Genomic DNA, 18,849 nt, shown 5'->3' with positions numbered 1-18,849 from the left:
GGACCCTCTCAGGCTTCTGGACAAAAGCTAAACAGAGCTGCCCTGTCAGCAGCTCTTTAAACCTGTCAAATAATTCTGGAATTTTTTGTTTTTTTCCTTTTCTGCACTTAGCTTTCAGCCCCACTGGCATTCTGCAGAACAGAGGAAAATAATTTTTAGCTATTTAGTTTTGGAATCAGACAGCTACTTAAAGCCAGCTTGGAAACAGGCTTTAAAAGGCTAGATAGGGGAGCTGGAAAAAAAAAAAAAAGAGAAAGGACAAAATGTGAAGTGGTTCCTTTAACACATCCTTACTAGGCAGTAAGTGATAATGTGGAAGAACACCAATCAAGTAGGATACCTTCCAGACATCCTCATAAAGTCAAGAGAAAACATCTGCTGTCCACCCACTAACAGGGTAGAGTGCACAGCCCCTTTTTCATCTCCTGATGTCTCTAGGAAAGCTAACGTTGGTCATGGTGTGAGACTGAGAAATGCTTGTACTGTTGAATCAGAGAAAGAAAATAAAATTATACATTAACAAAAAAACTTGCAAGCGCATATGGCCTAGAAAGATACAGGAAGAAAACAGTGAGAACAAAAAGCGCTTCAAGAAATTCAGCAAAATGGTGACTGTTGAAGAAGACATAATTTGCCAAAGTGACAGAACTGGGTCTGTTTGGGACTGTTCTCTACAGAGACATCTGGTATCTCACCAAATTACTTTATGCTTTTGAAGCTGTAAAACAGTAAAGGGAACTGCCTTTGACTACAAAAGAAAATAGTGATTATATGCAAATGCAATATATAGGATATATTACAGAATAAATAAGATCTGTAACCAAAGATAAAACATAAAACAACAGTAAAAATTATGTGGCACGTGTGCTCTTCTCACTGTTCACTGGGCCCTGCAGAGGCTCTGGATGGTGGCTGGCATTCCAGGACTGTGCCCTTTGTTAGGCAGAAGGTCAGTGCCCCTTCACAGCTTGTTTTTTTGGGCTACAGCTGTTTCCCACCAGCCAGGGCACAACCTGCAGCTTGCACTTCAAGCTGCCTGCACTAGGTGTGTTCTGCAACAAGTCTGGGCTGCAAAAGGCCCACATGTGGGAGACTGGAATGCAGAATGAGACGTCATCACAAGTACCACATAAAACCTATGGTTTGGGCCTACTCAATGACTGATATACACAGAACACTTTTGACACTTCCTCAGTAATCCTCCCTTTTGGAAGGTGTTCTAAAAGTTCTGTGTCATGTGTACCAAAATTCTATGTAGGCAAAAACACCCAACCCAATGCAAACAAAAAGCCCCCCAAACAATACCATCCCTCCCAAAATAACAGAACCAAAACCAACCAACCAACCAACAAAAAAAACCAATCCAAACCCCACCAAAACTAAAATAAAATCAAACCAAACAAAAAAATTTAGAGTTGCAAATAGAAAGCCATTCTAAAGCACTGAATCAAATGCTGGGAAAAGGGACACTTAGCATAATTTTTTTATTAAAATCAAGGTTGGTAGGGAGCAACTTGAAGCAGTTTCTTAGCACTATTTTGAATTTCAGTTTTGGAGATATCTGTATAACTAAGTAGCATGAACAAGAAACCTTTAAAAGTAAAGATTCTTGAAAATATATGAATTTTATTTTGTTTGAGTTATTCTGTGACACTGAGAGTTATGGCAAGCAGAAGAAATATTTTGTCATACAGTCATGGAAATACTGGTTTTGTCATTTCACTGATAATGGTCCTGTGTTTCTTGTCTTTTACACCGAACTCCCAAAATGAAACAAATTGTACAAAGGTGATATCAGACTTACTGAAATAAGTCTTGTTCTGGTACACTTGATAGCTCTTAAGGCTTTGGTTGCTTCTGATGTCAGTCAAATACAGCGAGTAACATTGCATCTGCATAAACAGAGTGTCCTCTGAATGTTCTAGCGGCCTGTCTACTTTCTGTGGAAAGCTCTCTGGAGTTTGCTGACCTTTAGGGTTTAAATCCTGCTGCCTACCAGCAGATTAGAAGCATAATTTTTTAAATAACCAAATTGCTCTTAGTCATCACCCTACAGTAATAATTTTCCTAATTAGCTGGTGTCCCTATCCATGAATGAACTGCAAGTTCTAGGAGCAGCACCTGGTCCATTTCGACTTATTCTGCCCTAAATGTCACACGGTATAATGCACTGTACTGAATGTTAATGAAAACTCTGCGATCCCGTGTTTGTAACCTAGCAACCTAATGGGAAACACAGCTGTGAAATACAAGTTTGTTACCCTGTTGGGGTTCAGGCCACCTGGCTGTGGCTACTGCGGTATATCAAAACGTTTCGCCACTGTGGAGCTTTGCTGACGGAACAGTGCCAGCTTTATCCTAGCGCTGCATTGTTGGCTTGTGGTTTGTTTTATGATTTGTGTGTGCTCGGTTTGGGCTTGTTGTTTTCTGGTTTTGTTTGTTTGTTTGGTTTTCGTCAGGAAAGGGAAGCGGTGCTCTCCTGAGCGGTACTGTTGCTATGTAACACCCGCGCTGTCGCGACGGCCGGGCGCGGCCATTTTGAACGCGGGCGGGGGGGCGGCGGCCAATCGGGGGCCAGCCTCGCGCTCCACGCGGCGGCCGCGCCAACGGCGCCGGGCCCGGGCGAGGGGTGCGGGAGCGGCGGTAACGGCGCGTACAGCGGGTAACAACGGGTAACAGCGGGTAACAGCGGGTAACAGCGGGTAACAGCGGGTAACGCTGCGCCGTGCCGGTCAGCGGCGCCCAACGGCGGTAACGGCGGGCCCGCGACGCGGAGGCGGAGCGGGGTGCCCGCGGAGCGGCCCGTAGTCGGTTCCGGGAAGATGGGGCCGTCTGGGCCGGGGGCTGCGAGTCCGTTGTGGGCGCGGGAGCGACCGGCTGGTGCCCGTTCCGGGCCGCCTCCGGCGAGCCCTCGGGGTGTTGGCGGACAGCGCCAGCCGCCTGTTGATGCCCGCTCAGTGGTGTGTGATCTGAAGTGATTCAGGGAGTCAGTGTCGGTCTTGAGTGTGTGCAGCATCAAAGCCCCGCTGGTTTTATCCCGGTGCTAACCGGAGCTGTCTGTAGCTGGGTGCTGCTTACATTCCTGAACGAGTTGTGCAGCACGTCCCGTAGAGGGTGCCTGGCCGCGGCAGAGCTAGCGCGGCTCGGCCTGCCCGCGTGCCCCGCAGGTCGGCGTGTGGCCGTGGCTGCTGCTGGCGGCGCTTTTGGGTGCCGTTGTTTGCCCACCCTATATACATTTAGCCAGCTGCTTGTTTTAATCGCTACAAACTCATAGCTTCCTGAGCTTCATAGCGTGGAGCTGGATTTTTCAATTTTACTGTGCGCTTTATATTTCTTGTTATTTGTTGCCTGCTGGTGTGATTTCTTGGATTGGTCTTGAGTAGGTAATTATCACCTGCATACATTCTCAGAGCCTGTCAAGCCAAAGGTGGTATCAGGTTGGTGGTGTCACTACCTTCAGTGCAGAAGAGTTCAAATTTATATAGTTTTCCATTCGGAAAGCATTGTGGATCTGATTGGTTTGTCCCTATTTTGTCTCTTCCTACAAGTGGGTTAAACGTCAGCAATAGGGCCAGGAGCTCCTTTCTTCAGTTAGAGGTGTGCTGTTAAGGTGTTGCAGTGAAAACCCCCATGAAAAGAATATTGCTTAAGCTCTGGGGAAAAAAGGCTAATATTTTGCACATTGATATGTTACCAGAAACCATTGGTGCCTTAAAACTGATGATCATTTTCTGAACCCCAAGTGTTGGATTATAATTCAGTCATTTCTGTTCCTGTGGCCACAGTGTGGTCATTAAATGATAGAAAATTAGAGCTAAAAAAAGGTAAAAGGGTGTGAACAAACTGTATTATTAGAGTTTATATCTTATTATATTTCTAGTCATTCAGATGCTAACAATATATTATTTTTCTAAATTATGCTTTTACAAATGGCTGTCCTTCCATGCTTTTATCTGTCCAGTATATCTTGTCTTAATTTGACATACAGAATATTTGAGAAGATTGGTTAAGGCTTTCTGGTCTGTGACGAATAAGAAAAAAAGTTTGCAATGTGAACAGTGTTTGGTATCCTGTGTGGAATACTTAATGCCATCCTGAGTATAAATAAATAAATAAATGTGTCTTCTAAATATACTGACAAATGTCCCTATTGAGACAGTAGAATTACTTAACCCTTAATAGCTATGTCATAGCAGTATTTAGAGATTCTGGAAGTTAGTAGTGTTATTCTGTGTTGGTACTAAGGTATAACAAAACCTTACACCTGAAAAGTGCTTAGTGAATTTTACTGGATTATGTATATCAGGTGTGCAATAGAAAAAATATTTAGGGAATCAAATTTTATTATGTATGATGATAATTTAGACTTTTAACTGAAGTAGTAGAGAAGTTCACAACTAGTTCTGTATGTTTCCCTTGATGGTGGGTCTGGGAGTGTCCAAGGCTTTTTGGCAGACCTTGATGCTACAAAGTTGAATCTTAAGATGAAAACAAGATCTCTACAACAGTCTGTGCTTAAAGATCAGGGCTTTTGTGTTCTTGATATACCTGTTAGAGTGAGGAGAATAAAAATGCAGATGAGTTGTTTTTTGGTGTTTAGGGCTTTTCTCCCCAGCCCTTTAATCATTCAACTTTACTTGCACAGGTAGTAAGCATCATAAGACATAAGATTTTTAGCTACACATTAAAGATGTGTATACATTTTTTGGTGTTTAGGGCTTTTCTCCCCAGCTCTTTAATCATTCAACTTTACTTGCACAGGTAGTAAGCATCATAAGATTTTTCGCTACACATTAAAGATGTGTATACAGTCTTTCATGATTGTAGGAACATTTTCGTGTTTTGGATATGTGTTTGAATTGGCACTGTGATGCAAGATATACATTGAAAAAAAAGTTTGTCTTTTTTCCTGTTTCTTATTTTAGAGAGAAATTTATCACGTAAAAGAAATGATTGAGTCAGTCAAATTAAGAAGACGGTGCATGCTGGATTTCTACTCACATTATGAACATCTTTGTCAGCTTCAAGGCTCTCTCCCACTGAAAGCTGTGAAGGCTAACGTGACTCGTGATGCTATTGATCTGGTTGTGGATCACATCGAAGCTGCTGATTGGGCACCACTTCTGAATGCTCTCAGGCATAACAAGACTCTGACTTCTATTGGAATAAGAAGTTTACATCAACAGGGTCTTGAAGAATCAGGTCTGTATAAAAGATAAGTATGTTGATGTATGCATGTTAAAACATGTTGCATAATTGATTGAATACATGGGGGACATGGGGGGAGGAATTGTTATGCCTAAAGAATTATTAAAATTTAAGAAAGTCACAAAAAAAGGAAAGTATGATTATCATTGCTTTTAAGCCAATAGGGACTGGATTTTACTGATGCGTAGTTTTTCTTTTTCACTAGGTGTTGAAAGATACAAAACTTACTTTAGAAGGAGAATTCCAGCAACTCTATCAAAAGACTTGACTGGTCAACTATGCAAAGCTGTGAAAGGCTGTCTCAGTATATCGGATGTACTAAAACATTTAGAACTGCAAGGTTTGCTCCTGAGGGAAAGAGATCTAGCACTTTTAACAAAGGTGAGACTATAACAATGTGTACAAATACACAGTACATATAGTACAAAATATACAAATAGTACAAATAAATTGAAAATGTGCCCAGAACATTTTCAACTAATCTTTGCATATATTTGTTGCAGACAAGGACATTTCTCTTCTAAGATACCTTTGTGTAGCCTTTACATGTACATATAGAATGATTCTGCTGAGACTTTTAGTATAACTTGGTCTTAACTGAATGTCACAGAAACACAAGGCTTACTAGAAAGATCTTAGCAACATCTCTGCCATGTGCTTGAGGCGTATGACTGAAACCACTGTCCATGTATGTGATAGAAGGAAAGTTGTGGGACACCAAGGATATTAAAACTGATCTTCAGATGTGTTACTGAAAAGCTCCAGTTTGCTCATGACAGGCTTCTAGGGAGAGAGGTTGCTGCTTGTTGCCCACAGGCATGCTTCCTCTGTGCTTAAGAAATGAACCTGCTTAAACTGAAGGTTAAGGTTTGCTGGTTTTGACCTTTGTTTGAATCCCCTAGAGTTTCTTGTAAGGAATAGAGGATGATGAGCAGTTTGGGTGACTGTTTGGTTCTTTTTTTTTTTACCTTTTCTTTTCAAAACAACATTGATAACAACAGATAACAACTTGTTTTATTCTTTAGGGCTTGGCCACAGCTTCATCTCTGGAGAGTGTCTCTTTAGCCCACTGTCCAATTGGAGATGGAGGGTTGGAAAGTAAGTTCAGAATCAAAACCTGTACTTTTCTCTTTTAAGTTTCCAAATAGGTAAGCAAATTTTTCAGTATTTTCATCCTTGTTTTAAATTTGTCTATGGAGATTATAAGAACAATTTTTACTTTATTCTGCATAACTCAGTAGCATTTAAAGACTTGAATTTCTTCACTTCAGGCTAGTAAATATCCATACTACTTTACAGTGATGTTTATACTTTTATCTAAGCAACATTTTTATTTCTTTACCCTTTGCTGATTTGTTTAAGTTTCTGTAAGTAAACTGAAATCAAATATTTTCTGGCTTGTTCCTATATTCTTTGCTAAACATTTGCAGTAGAAACGTATAAACTTAGAACACATTAGTTGTATTTAAAATATACTCTGTATTTCAGCACTAGTTCTTTGTGAAAGCTTTTGGCTGTTAAAGCTGCCTCTTAATAGGCCACTGAAAAATCATGTTCTGATAATATGAAAATGCTGTGTGTAGATAACATGTGTGCTTTTGTTTTCTTCAGCAATCTGTCAGAGTATAAAGAATACAACTACTATCAGATTTGTAAACTTCACAGCATGTAGCCTCACATGGCGAGGGGCAGAACATATAGCAAATTTATTAAAGGTAATTTAATCAATTTTCTTAGAATGGAGTGTTTGTAAGAACTTTATAAATTTAATTTTTTACTTCTGCTTTAAAGCTGAAAATCTGTTAAGGCACTTCATGAGGAGCCTGTGTGAATACCAAAATTAAGAGTATGTTCTTACTGAAGCTGTGACTTTGTATGACAAAAGTAGTTCAGTTTACTGGTGTTGAATTTAAATTCGCTATTTCTTAGAAAAAAACTCATAAATAGTAGAGTAAAGTATTTTTTTTTAGGGCTAGGCCTATAAATGTCTGACACCTGTTTTCAGGGTGCTTCTTTCATTGTCAGTAATTTTGAGAAATGTCTCAAGTATGTTGAAGCAATGAGTAAGAATAATCAAGTTTACACTTTAGTAGCTGCTGATTAATTGATCAGGAGGTTTCTGCCTAGTACTGTGTTTTAATTAGTGTTAATTGTGATTTCTGTGAAAACACAAAATTTTGTAGTATATATTTATTTCCTAGTTAAGGTGTCTTGCAAGTGTCTGTCAAAAGAAGATGATAAAATACTTTGTAGCCAAGTGTAATAATTTGCATTACAAACTGGACAGTCACAACAAATACAATTTACCAGTAAGGTTTAAAAATTAGTTATGTTTCTTGAACTCAGGAATGGTGTACTTACACCAGCTTATTTCTCTTATACCAGCATTCAAGCCATTGAACATGGTTTACAAAAAAAGGTAACTTGTGATCATGTCATCAATTATGGCTTTGCCATTTCACTCAGTAACAACTTCTTTGTTTGCAAAGCACCAGGCAATAAGAAGACATGGTGAAGCTTGGGTTGAAAGCCTACGTTACAGGAGACCTGACCTTGAATATATGACAGGTTTGAGGCGGATTACTTTGAACTGCAACATGCTTATTGGAGATAGAGGAGCAAGTGCCTTTGCAGACTGTCTAGGAGAGGACCTCTGGCTAAAAGGTATTACTAAGTCTTTTACTAGTGAACAGCAGAGTAATTCAGGACTTTCCTTATATAGTAACCATAGACATACTCATGTGTATGTATTGAGATATTTCATATAATGTAGAACTTGGCCTACCCCTGCAAATTTCCGATATACCTCATATCTGGTTATTACTAGTTGATGTAAGGATTTCATCTAGACCTCCATATCTCTATATCTCTACTACTATAATTTCTACTATCTCTGTGTCTCACTACTGCATCTTAAAATATAGTAGTGGCAGGTAGAAGACTTAAAATTATCAGTTATAACAGTTGCAGCCAGAGGAGTAACTTACTGTGTAGCTTGGGAAGAGTACTCCTTTTTTCCAAAGAAATTTCTCGTCCTCTTTTGAAGTATCCGAATACTGTTGTGTTATCTAGTATTGTCCTTCAGTATCTTTGAGAATGAATTTGTTCTACAGTATATCTATTACTACATCTAGTAATTATGCAAAATTACTAATGGTGCTGGTGTAAATAATAGCATTCTATATGTGGAATACCTTTTTTTTATAGTTTTGTTTTCTAGTTTAAGGCAGATCTGCAGATAACATCCATACTGATGGAAGAGGATCAGATTAGAGAATACTTAAACAAACTGGATGATCAGCAGTCCATAGGCCGAAATGGGATGTGCTCACAAGTGCTGAGGGAGCTGATGTAATTTTGAGGCCACTCTCAGTAGTTGAAAGGTCACGGTGACTGGGGGAGGCGTGCATGAGGACTGGAGGAGGATAGCTAGTGTCATGCCTATTTTCAAGAAGTCTTGGAAGAAGGACCCAGGAAACTACAGTCTTACTTGGATCCCTAGAAAGGCAAGGATGTGCTGCCATCTAGAGGGACCTCAGCAGGCTGGATAAATGAGCTGATGGGAACTTCATGGAGTTTAAGAAAAGGAAGTGCAAAGTTCTGCACTTGGACAGGAATAATCTATGCACTAGAACACACAGGGTTGTGTGGCTGAAAAGCAGCTTTGCAGAAAGGGTGCTGTGGATCCTGGTGGACAATAAGCTGCCCATGAAACAGTGGAGTGCCATTGTAGCAAAGAGGGCCAGCAGTGTTTGGGGTGCATTAGGCAGAGACTTTGTGAGCAGGTTGAGGGAGGAGATTCTTCCTCTTCACTCAGCACAAAAGAGGCCATGGAATCTGCAGTACAGGAGGGGACTGGAGCTACCAGAGAGAGTGCAGTGAATTGCTGCTAAGAAGAAGGAACTAAACCAGCTCTGATTTCAAAAAAGTCTGAGGAAGCTAGGGGAAGAAAAGGCTTGTAGAAGAGAAGGCTCAGAGTGGGATCAAGGTGTACAAATATCTGAAGGGGGGATGTAAAGGAGATGGAGACAGACTCTTTCCAGTGCTACCTGCAGAGAAAGCAAGATGGAGTGGGTAGAGATGAAAACACTGGAGGTTTTTCTTCAATGTGATGAAACCCTCTTACTTTGAGGGTGACTGAACAATGCCACATGTTGCCCACAGTGGTTGTAGGGTGGTTCATATTACCTTCTCTGCAGATGTTAACAGTTATTTCTTAATGTTGAAAAGTTCTAGTTGTCTTCTTTGAAAGCAGTACTCCTGTTATTACATGCTTGTTATCATCATGTCCTCAGTTTTCATGCTTCATGTTGTATGAAATAGAGGTTTCCAGAAGGATTAATTGTTTTAGATATTAACTATTAAATTAAATTACTAACTAAATGCAGTACTACCTCCACTGATTTTTTTTTTCTTTTTTGCCTCTTTAAACATTTTAGCACTTGATTTGCAGCAGTGTGGAATATCCAATGAAGGAGCAAGGTCATTATTAGATGCTCTTCAAACTAACACAACATTAGTGGTACTTGATGTAAGGAAAAATCCTTTAATTGGTATGTATCTGTGTCTGCATTTATTCTCTTTGTGTGGTTGTTTTCTTCAGTAACTATATGGGGAAAGGTAAACTGCTTTTAAGAAAAAAAGAACATGCCACGATAATTTACTAAGCATTTTTAAAATGAGAAAACAGCCAGGATAAGTAATATGTACTTATTATTCAATTATCTGTTTGCTCACAAAAAAAATTGTCTCTTACAGAAAATTCTTAAAAAGGTGTTTTAATTCATTCTAGGTCATGTTCTGATGAAAAAGATTATTGAAAGAGTTCTCAAGAATGGAAGCAGTGCTGACTCAGAGGTATGTTTTATACATTTTGGAATGTGTTTGGGATTTTCTTTGTAGCTTCCATTGCATTTATTTTTTTAAAGAATGACATGACTTTTTTCAAAATGAATCTAAAACAACTATTCTCATTCTAAACAGAAGCTTAACTCAGTAGAAATTAAAAAAAACCAACCCCAAAACACTATCTAGGGGGAAACCTAAAACCACTATGATGAAGATGTTACTGTGTTGGGCTTTCTGTATGATTTCTTATGGAATTAAAGCTGTCACGTGTAATAAAACTTGGATATATATTGAATGGAAAGAAAAATAGAAATGTGTGTGTATTTGGGCATTACCATAGAATGTTAACTAGATATTGCTCCAGGACTGCTGGAGGGCTTTCTACTACATAAGTCCTTGTCAACATGGTAATAACTTCTAATTAAAAAGAAGAAGAAACCACAATTTGAAATTTAGCACTTAATTTATTTTAGAACTTATTTCTTGTAACCTAACTTCTAACTTCTGTAACCAAAACTTTTTAAAGCAGACAGTCCTGCTCAGGACTGTCCTTTCAGTGCAGACCATCTATGAAAACAGAGTTCGGTTAGAGTATATTACCCCCATTCATCTTTGTCTAACTGTCCATACAGAGTTCACAGTAATATACATAAACTGAATATCTAGACCTATAATATCTATTATGATTAGGTATACTGTTGAAATATACAGAAATCTGATTCAGTTCTCAAAGGAGTCCCAGCAGTTCCTGTGTTAGAATATACTCTTTTGGTTTTTGAGAAGACTAAATAAAGACAGAGCTGTGGATGTATAGACTGTCTAATAAGCTGAGAATTTGTGTATAGAATTTCTGGAGGATTAATACAGTTCCCCACTTCAATCTCTAGAAGACTTTTTTTGAGAAGTTGAGGTTGGTTGTGAAGAAGTACTCTTTCTGCTTGGCAGATAGGATTAAAACTTACAAAATATCACAGGAATCACATGAAAATAACATCTGCCTGGAAATGCTAAAGATAATTGGAGAGCCAGACCATGGAAAGAAGCAACTGTGGGAAACCTCCCATATGCTGAAAGATGGCTTGACTCAAGACTTGACTCATTAGTTTTATATTCAGCCAGTTAGTGTGGTATCTTAAGTTTTATTGGCACTGCTAGTAATTCTTCATACTTCATTAACAACATGGATGAAGAAATACTTCACTGGCTTGCTATGTAGCTTTGCTTCTTCTGCTAGTCACAGCTGTCTTTCCTTCCATCCTGCTTTGTGTAAAAAGTGGATGTTTGTTTTTCAGTAGCATATAGTTGATTCTCTTCTGGACTGTTTTTTTTGGGTCTGCAAGACCCCAAAAAAATTAGCAGTCTACTGCTAATTGATGCCTTTGCTAAAACAAAAGCTATATATTCTAGCAGCACTGTGTAGCAGTATAGGGAACTGTAATCATAGGTATGAGCAAGTGTAATAGGTGGTGAAAGTTTGTGTAGTTTCTGAGAGAATAAATAGCTCAAGAGAAAATCCATTGAAGGTGTCTACAAAACAGGATACTTTCAAAACACTGGGTTTATATTTTGGTGTCTTTAGATGCTTATATGTTGTACAACGACAGCAGAGACGAGGCAGGCTATGTGCTTGATGAACTTTTGGTTTAACCTAGTAAAGCTGCACTTTTAGGTGTCTAGCAAAACAAAATTAAAATGAATTTTGCCCCTAGAAGCTTGCAAATTAATTTTACTCTTTCTGGATGTGTTTTATTTTAAAATTATCAATTTGCTTGCACAGGGACCACATCCACCTGGAGACACAGCAGAATTTATACAGGGATTAATTGTATCCAACGTGAAAAGAAAAATATTTTCTTGACAATGATAAATTTGAATTAAACTTAGTTAGTTAGAGCACAGTAAGGGCATTTTAATCATTGTGATGCTTTAGATGGAAATAGCTCTGGCATACTGTTTCTAGTACTCTGATGTGGGATTTAGGGCTATGTGAGGCAAGCTTTGTTAATGTCATCTGTATTTTATTCAATGACTGCTCCAGCAGATCCTCTATTAGTGATGCACATTGAAAAATAAGTGCAGAGTAATTTTAGGATATCCTATCTACCAGGAGTAATTAAACTTTTTATCAGGGCAAGGGAAGCCTTTAGGAATAGAGCTGTTGCTGTAAGGAAATGAAGTTTGAAGTACAGCTGTGACCTTTGATCATCACTATCTCTTAATTTTATTTTGGGGCTTTTACTTTGTAACGATGAATTTTCATTACAGGCAAGTAAAAATAAACTTTGTGGGTTTTAAAATACTGACTTTATCAGTAATACAAAATCACATTAGGGAAGCTTTTATTACTCTGGAGAGCTTTGGTCTGAGCCAATCATTCCTTTCAAGCCAGTTGTCTGAATATGAAATGCAGAAGCCGGGGTTGCCTCTTTATAGGGTGGATGCTGGGGGATTTTTTTATAGAATGAGAACTGTTTTCCATAGGAGAAGGGATAATTTTGGATGGGATGTTGTAGTGGTGTTTTGGGAACACTTTCTGGTAATGTAGACTATGATCTGCTTAAATTTGAGCCTTGTGAGACTTCTGTTTTTTCTTGATTTTACAGCTTATAAAGTTTCCTGTAAGTTCTCTAGGTCTGACAAACTACCTTTAATTTTAAATAAGCACTTCTTCAACTGTCAGTTGCTAAACAGATTTATTTTTCTTTAACAAATAAACCAAATTCTAGTTTAAGTGGCTGGTGTCTCCGTCTTCCAAAGATGCTTTGAAAACTAAGCCAAAGAAAAGAACTATTGTCCTAGGAAGTGGTCGGAAAGGAAAAGCTACTATTCGAATTGGTAATTCTTTGTTTTTTCTGCCTATAGTAGATTTTGTCTAGCAAATTTTATCTTGATGCTGAAGAGCTTACATTAAAAAAATGTATGATGTGTCTAAATGTTAGTGTTTTACAGAACATTTGTCTTAAAAAAAATGTTTCTTCTTAATGTTACAATGCATCTTCTATCATCTTTGGTATCTGTAGGAAACTTACTCTTGTTTCCAGTGCTGCTAGATACATGGCTGGAAAAATGGTAGGATATGCTGACTTTAAAATGTGTGGAAGCATTGCACATACTTATTCTGTGTCTCCACAAGCTTTCACTTCTGCAAAGCTTGGCAGTAGTAAGTTGTCTAGTTCTCCTGGCGTTGTAACCTTTCTGTAGCAGGCTGTCCTCTGCCAGAACAAACAAACATACATTTTTTAACTGATGTACGAAATGTTCTAAGATTTTTTTTTAACTTCATGTAAACCTATTATAAAGAGTATGTTAAAATGACTTGCATATCTTGAATATTTATGATTAAGTACTGATAGCTATGATACTAAACATTTTCCAGTAAGCTACTAAAAATTTCACTGTAATACATTTCACTGTCTCTTGTCTTCACTCTAGTTATCTGGAAGCAGAGAGGTAAGTGATTAGGGTCATGGTGGGAGAAAAAAAATGCCTGGCAAATGTGGTTGTGGAGGGTCTTGTGGTTTTTTGTCTTTTTTTCTGTTTTGGGGGTTGTTCGTTGTGTGTGGGGTTTTTATGTGCTTTGGGGTTTTTTTTAAGAGATGGAGGGAGTTAAGGTGAAAATTATCTTATTTATTATGTTCAGAATGAATTCAGATTTTAAATCCTATTAACTAAGTGATGCATTTCTTTAGCGTTACAAAAATCAGTTATTTTACGGATCGCAGAGAATCAATAACCTTAGTTCTCTCTAGTTTAACTGTAGGAAATACAAGGTGATTTGTTTTCCAGACTTACCAGTGTCTGGCTTAGAGAGAATGTGAGGCTCCCCTTGCCCTGATAAAAAGTTTAATTACTCCTGGTAGATACTCTGATGATGATCCACATTAGATTTCTTTCTGAGTCTACTTTGATGCTGTATGATTTAAACAATAACAAAAGACCAGACCAGTAAACCCTACTTTTTCTTATTAGTCCTCTTAAAGGAAGTGATCTGCATGAATATCAGTTTTATTTTTAATTATTTTACCCATAAATAAAATAATGTTATTCACTCTAAAGCCACTAGAGGGCAATTTGAAACTCACAGATGACTTTACTGTCTACATGGATGGTCTAAAACCATCTAAACCGCTTTTGCAACAAAGCTTTGCCTCCATTATTGAAAATCAGCTTGTCTTGCATCACCCTAACAGCAGTTAAGTATACTGTCTTGTAATCTCAAGCTTTGGGATACTTCAGCAAAGTTAGACTGAGTGGCAGATTTCCTACAGTTGTTATTGTGACACAGAAAATTTTATGAACTGTAAGCTGTGAATTCGCATGTGAATTCATATGAATAATAAGGTATAATGAAGTCTCTTTTCTTCTGGTCTTGCTCTTCAATTCAGGATTATCGTCTAAAAAATCTGTAAGTCCTGGGAAAAAAAATTCCACCGTGAGAGAGAGTTACTCACCAAAACCACTACCACCAGGCACAAAGGGCTTCCTTCCTTGGCGGACTGCAGAACGTGCAAAGAGAAACAGGTGAGGTTTTCATAGTACAAGGGAAAATAAAAAACTATAAAATTTGCGTGATAAATACAGTAGAGAGCAATGTTAGCTTTTTAAAATATTATTTGAAAGTTACAGAATGTCATCATAGTTCTTTTCGGTTTTTTTCTGTTTAAATCCTCCTTTAAATTCTGAGGATTTTACATAAATTCTTCTCTAGTAAGGATTTAAAATACATAAAAATACATGATAGCCATAGAAATATTCATAAGCAGCAAAAAAACCCACCACAACCAAACCTACCTTGTCTGCTTGTTCTTTTGTTAAAAATGATTTATCAAATGTATCATAGCTGAAGAGGCAAGTTCGTGTTCTAAACTTGTAGCATAGTTAGTTTGAGATCCAGTTCATGGTGCTTAGGTATTTTCCTGCCTCTTTTTTCTGCTTCACCCTGCCCAATACCAGCGTAATTGTTGTGATCATCTAAGAGCTGTAAATTAAAATAAAACTGAAAAAAACTTAACATGAAAGCTGTCTTTTGAAACAGTTCTTGTTTGTTTTTGTTTTTCTAATCCTTTCCCTAGATTTTGGCCTCTGAAAATGGAGACTATATAACTATTTAAACAAAAAAACTACTTAATGCTGTATTGTTTTCCCTAGATTTTGGCCTCTGAAAATGGAGACTATATAACTATTTAAACAGAAAAACCTACTTAATGCTCTATTGCAACTGTGGTTATTAAGCTTGTTTTCCAAAATGCTGAACACCAAATTCTCCTGTTGACTTTAGTTCAAAATAATTAAGATGCCTATTGAAGAAATTAATGTTAGCATTCAGTTTCCAAAATGCTGAACACCAAATTCTCCTGTTGACTTTAGTTCAAAATAATTAAGTAAGATGCCAATTGAAGAAATTAATGTTAGTATTCAGTAGTGTTGTTCTAAATCATGATTAACTAGGGAGTACTAATCAAAATGAGAATGTAATGAGGCTCAAAAGGATGTAGTGCAGTGTCTGATGCTGTTTATTTACTCTTACTGCTTCGCCTGTGCTAGAATCTTGTGTTCGGAACATTATAAATTTACTTTCCTCAAAAGTATGGTTTTGGTTTTTTTTTCGAACTTCAGAGGCAGGGCAGCGGATTGTGCTGGAGAGTTGCCATTGAAGATTCAGGTACTGTTTCTCTCACACACTGGTTTTGTTTTAATGGGTAGCTGCCTAAAAAAAGGAGAGAATTTTCTCAAGCAGAATCTCATTGTCTGAAAGCTAAGACTGGAACATACTTTTGAAGATCCTCACTCATAGGAGTGCAAAAAGTAGTTTACATCAACCTTTGGTTGAAGCTTCTTTGATACTTAGTTTACTTCCATTTCTATCCCTGTATCCTTTGGATTCTTAGTTTTACAAGTTACCTGAGTTGGATTATAGGCACAATCCCTCCATAAGCAATAAGAATAACCAGCAGCATTTTTTTCCTGAATGCTTTCTGCACTGTCTTTCCTGTCTTGGATTTGGGTTATATATTTGTTTTTGCACCTCTCTGTGAGCTGCTCTACCAGCAGAGGAAGAAAACCCCATCTTTCTTCCTGCTCCTTTGTATCTCATTTCCATCACATAAGCATCTGATGGCTTCAGAAACCACCAGTTATACTCTGCTCTCGTATAGGCGTCTTATGGATTGCAGTCCTTTGGGAAAACATGGACTGGCACAGGATGCCTGTGGGCAGCAGCTCATTTGACATGGGTCCCTCTGCTCTGACATGGGTCTTACCTGGCTGGAATGAAAGTGTTGGCTCCACCATAGAATGCCCTTCGTGCTCCCAGGCTGATGTTCCCTCTGCTTTTTCTCACTCTTTTTGTTCCCACCTCTTGTGCTTGTCTGGTGTTTTTTGCCTTGCAGTGGGTCAGCTGAGACTGGCTATGTCCTGTGTGGTGCAGCCCTGGCTGTGCCTTGCAGGGGCTGATTGCTGCTGAATCCTCACCACAAATACTCAACATAGGCACACATACGATTGGATATTGTTTTCTGCAAATTTATTACAAAATTGTATGGCTGGGCAATGTGTATACATTTTAAAGGACTTGGGGAAACAACTGTATTTAAATTAAACTTTTGATATGATTTGATCTTTGATTTTTACTAAACATTTTAATGCTAGGAGTGGGCATGTTTTTCTTTTCTGCTGTAACTAGACAGGTGTTCCTGTGAAAGTGACACTAGAACGTGCTTCTACATCTGAAACTGAAGACACAGAAGATTTAGAGGATGTTAGCCAGCAGACTGATTTGTCAAAATTGTTAGATAAGACTGATGTAGCACAATATCAACAGTTACAGGTAAGAAGCATGTTCAGTGCCTTAGACTCCCTAAAGGCAAATTATGTAAATTAAACTATGTTTTATTCAGAAAATTGTAATTAAACAAATAACCAGTTTTGGAGCAGGATTTCAAAATAACTTAATACAGCTGCAGTATATGTAATTTCTCTATTCCAATTTTGCATCATAGTGCACAGATCTTTTGATCAGTGTTATTGCCTGTCGTATTTCCTTTATAAAAGCTCTTATTTCTAAGAGCTAAAATATAGAAATGACTGTTGTTTAAAAATAATTACAAGAATAGCTGAAAGTGTTTGAGTTCTATTTTATAATTGAGCCTAGTAAACTTTTTTTGTTTGCTTTTTATTTCTTCTACTTCTTCAATACTTAAAAAACTTAATAGTGAAGTGGATTATTTTTGCAAGTGTCTTGACTGGGAATGTTCTTATAAAAGTAAGGGGTGGAATAAAGGTATATATCAGTGGCTCTGTAATGCTGCTGAGGTAGTTTACCACTATTATAAAGTAACACCCTCATGCAGAATAAATGAGTTAACTGTTTCTGAAGTGTTAAGATTTTAATTCTGTTCAGAGAAACCAATGATTACTTCTGTAAATAAGATCTACAGTCAGTGTGAGTTTGCTGGTTGTTGTGAGAGGACCACATTGGGTGAATATGCTGTTTGTTTGTGTAAATATTGGACTGTATACCTGTCTTTGTGTAAGAGGAGTGAAGTTAAGTTTTAACTTGCAGTAGGTTTATTAGTAGTGAGAATGTTTAGGATGGGATACAGAGAGTTGTGGAAAGCAAAAGGACTGTACAAATACTGCATGAATAACTACTAGCCTTTTCAGCTGATGTATACTTTTTCTTTAGACCTTCTTTTTCTCCCTAGAAGAAGGAAGATTTCAAGGTTTTCATGTGTTGCTGGAAATTAGTTTTATAGCAACTTTTACTGTTAGTGTGCAATGTATTGACATTGTGCTGTATGGTGGCTTCAACACTCTTACCAAGAGCACTTTGTCTGAAATAATGGAATTCCATGTCATGTCCAAATTGCTCCAAAAACCTGTATGCAGGAACTACTGTGCTTGCAGAAAACTTCTGATGTATTTATTCTTGCTGTTTGGAGAGGGAAGAATATTGTATTCATGACACACAGCAGAGGCAGGCAGTGTTTTGTGCTTTGGGGGAGGGTTGTCATACTGACCCTACTACAGCTAACACATCGGTGTTAGCTTAGTACTATATGTAGGGCAGCTATGAGGAAGAGACAATTTATGATTAATTTGAACTTCCTTGGAGAGAAACCCACAAAGTTTGGCAACTTACCCCAAAATTTTGATTTTTCTGCACTTGTAAAGGTCCAGATTTTCATGAAAACCAAAATACTTTTTTAGGGTATGGTTGCTTATCAGATAGCACCAATAAAGCAATGTGCACCTGATTCTGTGCCCCACCCATTGTTTCTGTTACCTTCACACAAAGCAGGTTTCACATTACAGCAGAATCAAACTATCAAATTTGCCCCATTGAATTGTCTTTTTTCCCTCTGTCACTTAGTGCCTTTTCATTTCTTGCTTCAATCTTTTTCTCTTGTGTCTTTTTTCACATTTGTCTGATCATAAGGCTGTCATTAAACAGCTGTTACTGTGCAGCAGCTTGTGAGGAGAAGTGCTCTGAGGAACTGATCCAACTGAAAAGTAGTCCAGTGTATTTGGTGGTAACAGACCTTTCAGTAAATGGGACAACCAGTTGTGTTAGAGCAACGATGGGAGTGCAGAGTGGGAATAAACAGTAAGAGGTAGGAGTTCCTTAAACTGTTGCTTTGTCAAAAAAAAGCCCTTCAAATATCTCTTGATGTAACTGAATGACCAGACTTTCACTTAAGTATGCAAGTCTTGGAGAACTTTTCTACATCCTTCTGCAGAAAAAGGGGCTTGAAGCATAGTACTTAATGAAACAAGTAGTACTTAGTTGTGTTT

The 18,849-nt window shown here is 37.9% G+C and overlaps 1 protein-coding gene across 5 annotated transcripts in view; it reads left to right on the top strand.

The window, feature by feature from the left end:
- CEP78 (centrosomal protein 78) overlaps positions 1 to 18,849 on the top strand; it is a 50,882-nt gene that overhangs the window by 23,786 nt on the left and 8,247 nt on the right. For 2 of the 5 annotated variants that reach the window (XM_039729579.1, XM_039729583.1), the window contains exons 3-14: positions 4,926 to 5,202; positions 5,414 to 5,589; positions 6,234 to 6,306; positions 6,820 to 6,923; positions 7,698 to 7,872; positions 9,648 to 9,761; positions 10,001 to 10,065; positions 12,783 to 12,891; positions 13,489 to 13,506; positions 14,442 to 14,577; positions 15,673 to 15,718; positions 16,739 to 16,882. In XM_039729579.1, coding sequence (XP_039585513.1) covers positions 4,926 to 5,202; positions 5,414 to 5,589; positions 6,234 to 6,306; positions 6,820 to 6,923; positions 7,698 to 7,872; positions 9,648 to 9,761; positions 10,001 to 10,065; positions 12,783 to 12,891; positions 13,489 to 13,506; positions 14,442 to 14,577; positions 15,673 to 15,718; positions 16,739 to 16,882 — 1,437 coding nt within the window. Of the gene's footprint in view, positions 1 to 2,563; positions 2,673 to 4,925; positions 5,203 to 5,413; positions 5,590 to 6,233; positions 6,307 to 6,819; positions 6,924 to 7,697; positions 7,873 to 9,647; positions 9,762 to 10,000; positions 10,066 to 12,782; positions 12,892 to 13,488; positions 13,507 to 14,441; positions 14,578 to 15,672; positions 15,719 to 16,738; positions 16,883 to 18,849 lie in introns of those variants that run through there. The other 3 variants (XM_039729582.1, XM_039729581.1, XM_039729580.1) reach the window with 3 other exon arrangements.

Source organism: Passer montanus, unplaced genomic scaffold (assembly GCF_014805655.1).
Source record: "Passer montanus isolate IOZ18808 unplaced genomic scaffold, ASM1480565v1 scaffold7, whole genome shotgun sequence".
Taxonomy (NCBI): Eukaryota; Metazoa; Chordata; class Aves; order Passeriformes; family Passeridae; genus Passer; species Passer montanus.
Note: the sequence above shows the minus strand (reverse complement) of the source record. Positions and strands in the feature narration are given on the sequence as shown.